At 41.9% G+C, this 6,000-nt stretch overlaps 1 protein-coding gene across 2 annotated transcripts; it reads right to left on the reverse strand.

Annotated features, from left to right (window-relative positions):
• Positions 1-282: 282 nt before the first annotated feature.
• On the reverse strand, positions 283-5,319 carry LOC120062320 (RNA-binding motif protein, X chromosome-like). Of its 2 annotated transcripts, none has more exons than XM_039012198.1 (10): positions 5,211-5,319; positions 4,378-4,503; positions 3,956-4,062; positions 3,710-3,863; positions 3,373-3,486; positions 3,151-3,265; positions 2,908-3,024; positions 2,738-2,829; positions 503-2,192; positions 283-401 (listed from the first exon to the last, which is right to left on the reverse strand). In XM_039012198.1, exons 2-9 carry the CDS (start codon positions 4,484-4,486, stop codon positions 1,876-1,878), a joined length of 1,125 nt encoding a protein of 374 aa, XP_038868126.1. In that variant the 5' UTR covers positions 4,487-4,503; positions 5,211-5,319; the 3' UTR covers positions 283-401; positions 503-1,875. The 2 variants fall into 2 exon arrangements, with proteins under 2 accessions (XP_038868126.1, XP_038868125.1); XM_039012197.1 differs by having other exon boundaries at positions 3,373-3,513.
• Between the last annotated feature and the right edge of the window lie 681 nt (positions 5,320-6,000).

A 6,000-nucleotide genomic window follows, 5' to 3' on the forward strand; every position in this document is an offset into this window, starting at 1 on the left:
TCCACTGAAATAACACCAGGAAACAGAGAAATCATGTTATCTGAAGGGACACATCCCATATTCAACAGAATGCTGTAGAAAGTGGCGACCACAATAGTGCCTCAGCAAAAAAAATGAAATCTGCATTACATTCTAGTCCAACATCTTCATGGACTCCCAAAACTCCAGGAATCAAGTTATTTTGCTTTTGGGCACCATATAACATCAACCACTTAGTGGCTAACCATCGCTGTTCAGGACTGTCTGCAAATGACAAACAAATCTAAACCAAACAATTCCAAGTAAAACATGTTTTATTGGCAAAAATAGACATCAAGATTTCAAGGCTAATTTCTCAGCCAGAGTTCTGTCCATGGACATGCCCACCACTCTTGGTTCCATCACATGATCAGCACAGGTACCTGGAACAGGGAAGCAAATACAGTCTATTAAGTCTGAAAATGTTACATGTAGCTATTAAGAGTGATTAAACTATTGATTACTGAATTGGTGGTGGTCATACACGTTCGGTTCTCTGTGCAGTGGTCCAACATCCACTTGGATCCAACAGGACGGCTTTAATCAGCAATAGTTCCAGAAGATTGCTCATCCTGAAACAAAAAAATATAAATTAAAATCCCGCCATTTCTTTTGGATTACATAAAATTGATAACCCAATCCTCCAGTATCCCCTTCAAATAACGCAATGGTCCGATTTGATTCTCGCTCCCATTCACTTTCCAGCTTGGTTGTTAGGACATGGCTGCTCTTCCGAGTGGTCTCCATTTGAGAATTGGCATGCTTGAGACAAGCTTGATCTTTGACTATGGCACAGAAAAATAAAATGAAATCCACTGTACACAAAAAAAGATTCCTTATTATGAACATTGCCCCTCAGAAAAAAAAAAATTTGCCAAACATTTTTTGGGATGAGTTGAGAAAAACAAGTGCCCAGCAAAGGTGATCTCCTTTTGTGATTCTGCGCATTGTTGACAAGTAAGATGTTGACCCGTAACGTAGGTTTAGTGGCTAATTCATTGTTTATCAAGCAAAATACAATTTCTTAAAATAGCTGCAATTAAAATTTAGTAGACAAAAGACAACAAAAAAAAGCTACTTCAATTGAACTACATTGATTCGTTTCATTCCCTGGGGCATCCAGTCTCTTGCACACTATAACTTTTGAGCTGACTGCAATTCACGGTAATGAGAAATTCAGTTAACAGACGAGAAACAAAAAGTTTTGCTTTGCTTACCAGCTGTTGACACTATCAGTCGGGTTGAAAAGACTCTGGCGTTTGGTTGTTGGTCTTTGGTAAGGTCGTTGCAAGCCAGCATTGTTTGGCTTTATGGCGATGACTCCATTTCCAGAGGGAAAACTACACTGATTGACATGCGTTGTCCTCCGACAACCGGTTGGACAATGCAAAGTACAGGACTGCTAAGTGTCATCTACAAGCGTCACAGTTGAAAGTTCTGCATCTCAAATGATCTCTACTTGTTGATGTGCGCTGGGCAATCGGTGTACATTTATGTAATAGTTTGTCACTTTCAGAACATCCATTAGTGTTGCGTAAAGAACTTTGGTTAAAAACTTTATTAGTATACGAAAGCCATATCCAAGGGCATAGCAGGACTTAACAGCACTAAATGTACAAAAACTAAACACGCATCACTTGGCAATGATATCACATGGGCTGGGGAAATAAAAGTAATTTTAACACTTAAAACAAAAATAAATTGACAGCCTGAAGATAAACATCTCAAAATCTATGCTTGTCCATGGAATTTCACATCCTAGTTTTTTTGCCCTCTCCAACTTTCCACCCACTTATATAAGTAGTGAATGAACACGCATTACGTAGCGGTCGCTTTGATGTCATGTCCAAGTCCATCTCAGTATCTGCTCCGGGCAATTCCTCTATCGACTCTGGTGCCTCCGCGGCCACCACGGGGTGCTCCACGACTTGAGCCACTGTACGCGTCACGAGGAGGGTAGCCTCTCTCGATTGGGGGCGCTGGCCCCCGCTCCTGCCTGCCCATTCGCTCACCACGGCTAGGGGGGTATGGGTCACTTCGACTGCTGGGGTAACTTTCACGACCGCCATAGCCATCCCGGGAACTGCTGCCATAGTCGTCATAGCGACTGCTTCCGCCACTGCCATTGTAGGATGGTTGGGGGGCTCTTGAGGGTGGGGCGCTGCGTGAGTTACCTGCAGGGTCAATGGGTCAGGTAATTGGCAAGTTTCACTTCACACACTTTGCTGAATTATGAGCCAATGTTTTCTGTGAGTATTTCTTAAAGATTATCAATTGCAACTATATGTTTAAATCTCCAATATGCTAGGGATCTGATCAAAACTTAACATTTAGGTGCTTTCAGCGATTATTTATCCAAGCTTTGGGGATCATAAATTAGGCAATGAAAGCCCTTTGAGCATGCCATGGTTTTGTTGAGGAGCTGCTTTTTCCTTTTAGAATTCCAGTTGTTAGAATCTCACATTGGTCACAGTTTTTCAGTGAGGTCTTGATGGTTTTGTGAGGGTCGTTTCACCCTACAAAAACAGATTTGAGCATGACTCCTTGAGGGAGTATTTTGTGACACTGTAGAATGAACATTGAATGGTTAAGAGGCTTTTTGGATGTTTCCCTCGCCTCTTGTGGTGCATGTAAGGTCTCCAGCTCCCAGGGGGACATTGAGCAGGTTGTGGGAGACTAGAGCAACTTTTGTCCATTACACTTAAGTGGTCAATCTTACCGTAACCACCGTAGGGCTCTCGATAGGCAGCTGCACTAGGGCGCTCCATATAGCTTTTGGGTTCCCGGCCTCCACCATAACCATCACGCTCACTAGTGAAAGGAATGGTGTAACGTTACTTATGTCAACGGAACTCTCAACCAATCTTTAGAGTCACAAGCCAAACATACCTGTAGCCCCTGGACATTGACCCATAGTCATCACGAGAACTGGATTGGGGATAATCCCTTGGTGGTGGTGCGTAGTCCCTTGTATCCCTGGAACTCGTATAGTCCCGGCTAGAATAGCTGTCAAAATGGGAAAACATGCCACTTGTGTAAACAAGCAATGTGACAAATGTTAAAAGTAACATTAAGAACATGTAACCAACCACAAACAGAGTAGCAAGATATTTGTTGAATGGGCAAACCCACCTGTCCTTTGTGCTGTAATAGTCATCCCTTGGTGATGGGTAATCATCCCTTCTGGACATCGACTCTCTGCGGGGAGGGGGTGGGCCATAGGGGTCCCTGTCCCTGGACATGGGAGCTAAAGAAAACAAGATCCTGCAGTAATTATCAGGAGAACAGAAGTCTGTGGCACTACGTGGTTAGTCAGTCCTTACAGGAATAAGTTCGAGAGGTATTCACACTTACTTCTACCCATAGGAGAGGAAGCATGTCTCTTGGGTGGGGGGCCTCCATTACGAATCGGAGGTCCTCTCTTCAGTGGTGGGGGGCCTCTGGATGAAATCCCTTTGAAAAAGGGTTCTACAATTCCTACGTTATCATAGTAGTCTTTCGGCAGACAAGAAATGCAAATATTAATGGCAAACTCAGCACTCACGAAACAATGTATGTGAAAAAGTAATTTCAAAAGACATAAACGCCAGTTTCATAGCCTACATACGTATCCCAATGTAAGTGGTTTTTAAATAATACTATTCATAAATGCCCAATGCAACAACTCCTGTGAGTACTTCCGCAAAGTTACCTCTGGATGGGGGACCCCTCATACCGCTTGGTGCTCCTCTAGATCCTCGAAGGCCTCTAGGGGGACCACGGCTGCGTGGATGCATCGGTGGTGGGCCGCGTCCAAAAGTAGGTTTCGTAGCTTGTTCAACCTTGATTGGCTTACCATCAAGCGACTTTTAAAAAGAGATTGAAGCGAACATTAGGAATGTAGACAAGCTACAGACGCTAGGGTCATTTAAGTAGATTAAAAAATGCACAACTTTACCTTCCCATTCATTTCACGTGCAGCATCCTTTGCATCTGCAGGACTCTCAAAGGTCACAAAAGCAAAACCTCTTGATTTGTTTGTTTCCCGATCTTTCATCAACAGAACTGATGAAAGGAAAAAAATAGATATTTAATGCAGACACAAGAAGACTAGGTTACAAAATATTAATCTGAACTGATGCTCAGAATTGAGGTATTAGGTGTATTTTTCCCCAGCTCATTGCTTATCAAAAACATGTTATTCACTTAAATGCTCATACTTGAGATCCAAGCAGTTCCAATATGCATAAGTTATGTGCTCTAGAATCCAACTGTCCTCATACTATAGCAAGAGTAATGTCTTTATTGGGACATAACTATTGCAATGTAACAGCAATCCATTTAGGTGTATTCTTCATAACCAAAATAAAAAATATGTACCTTCTACTATTCTGCCATATTTGCTGAAATACTTTTCAAGGGCCTTTTCGTCAGTTTCAGTGTCCAGGCCTCCGATGAAAAGCTTCCCTGGTCGGTCAGCCTCTGCCATTTTTGCGTCGGTTTAACCTAACAGGAGAAATTAGTTTAAAGCCACCATATCGACTGTTTGTGAAACAAATGAGCGTGCTTGGACTAAAGCATGTTGGGGAAAACAATTAGTCCTCCCTCCTGACCTCGGTTTCGAAACATGCCGTTAACTAGCTAACGTTAGCTTAATATTTGATTCGGGTCTACGTGGTGTCTAGCAAGTTTATGTGTTGTGTAGCTATCGTTAACTACTTAATTACGATTAACTTTCTAATGTACAATGCTATTGTATCTTTGTTAAGCTTTAACATGCAGGACAAAATGGCGTCGAAAGTGGAATGAATGGCTAGTTAACATTTCCAAACCAAACGTATCTCTGCCAATTCCCTCCAGCCAGGACATCAATTATACTAGTTCAAGTTACCTGGCAAGTAAGCTGATTTACAAACGAGTTAGTTTAAAGCAGAATTACCACGTGGGACCATGTCAGTCCAAGTGCATTATTAGTAACTTAACAATAAACGTGCATTTAACAATAAATAACAACCGGACAAAACTGTGGATTCATTGAACAAAACTCAAAATGGCGACTAGTTCATTTGAGGCTGGCTAGCTTTTAGTCGGATGTTAAAACATAGGTGCACGCGTAAATGTATGGGGTTTTATCTGATATTAACGTGAGTTTGATGTTTACCATCTGCAAAACATTGTGCACAAAATACATTTGAACGGTGCTTGACACCTACCTCTACGATTTCCACAACGCGCTGGCGCATCAAGAAAACTGCGAAACGATGGATGTAAATTTATAATGATCACGTGCTATCACGCATCCGGAAGTAGCTGGCAATTTATGCATATTCTATCTGAAAAACCAGCACAGCAAAAAGTAAAACCACTGCCTCTTTTTTATGTGCATGTCTGATATTTTTTCATATTCTATTTTCTTCTATTTTTGTTTTATTCTAATGAGCATACAAATATAGAACATTGACAGCATTGAACAGTAATAATGTTATAGGTAGATCGCTTGCAACATTTAAACTGACACGACTTTAGAGAAGACCAAGTGCACAGATGGAACAAGGGGGGATAGTTGTACATATATTTGCCAAGAGTCTGGCAGACTAACCAATCAAACGTATCTTCCGTCCCACTTCTTAATGACAACCAAACGAACGACGGTTTGGATGTGTGCTAGTAGACAAGGCAGTGGTTTTGGTTGGACAGTTGGAAAGCTTGCTGATGAAAGTGGTTTGAGGGAGTTGGAGGTTGGCCCTTCTGTGGTGATAGGGGATGTTCCTCCATGGTCACTGTCAGATCCTGTTGTTGGTCTAACCTTGGTAGAGAAAAGAAAAAACTGGTTAGAAGTCAGTGATATAGAGAAAGGTTGACAGTTACATTGGTAGAAGTTATGCTTTTTTACCGCTTTTCACAGATCGATCCAAGGACCCAGATAGTGGGCGCACAGGAGCAGGCGTGAATTTGATGTGCAGATATGTAGAAGGCTAACAGATGAACTGTCAGTATACGCAG

Source organism: Salvelinus namaycush, chromosome 17 (assembly GCF_016432855.1).
Source record: "Salvelinus namaycush isolate Seneca chromosome 17, SaNama_1.0, whole genome shotgun sequence".
NCBI lineage: Eukaryota > Metazoa > Chordata > Actinopteri > Salmoniformes > Salmonidae > Salvelinus > Salvelinus namaycush.

What these genes read in the sequence shown, in the direction of transcription:
- LOC120062320 (XM_039012197.1), bottom strand. Translation starts at nt 4,486, where the DNA reads ATGGCAGAGGCTGACCGACCAGGGAAGCTTTTCATCGGAGGCCTGGAC. An exon ending in GAGGGGTCCCCCATCCAGAG is followed by an intron (nt 3,514 to 3,709) that starts GTAACTTTGCGG and finishes GTCTGCCGAAAG; the next exon opens with ACTACTATGATAACGTAGGA. An exon ending in TCAATGTCCAGGGGCTACAG is followed by an intron (nt 2,830 to 2,907) that starts GTATGTTTGGCT and finishes TCCTTTCACTAG; the next exon opens with TGAGCGTGATGGTTATGGTG.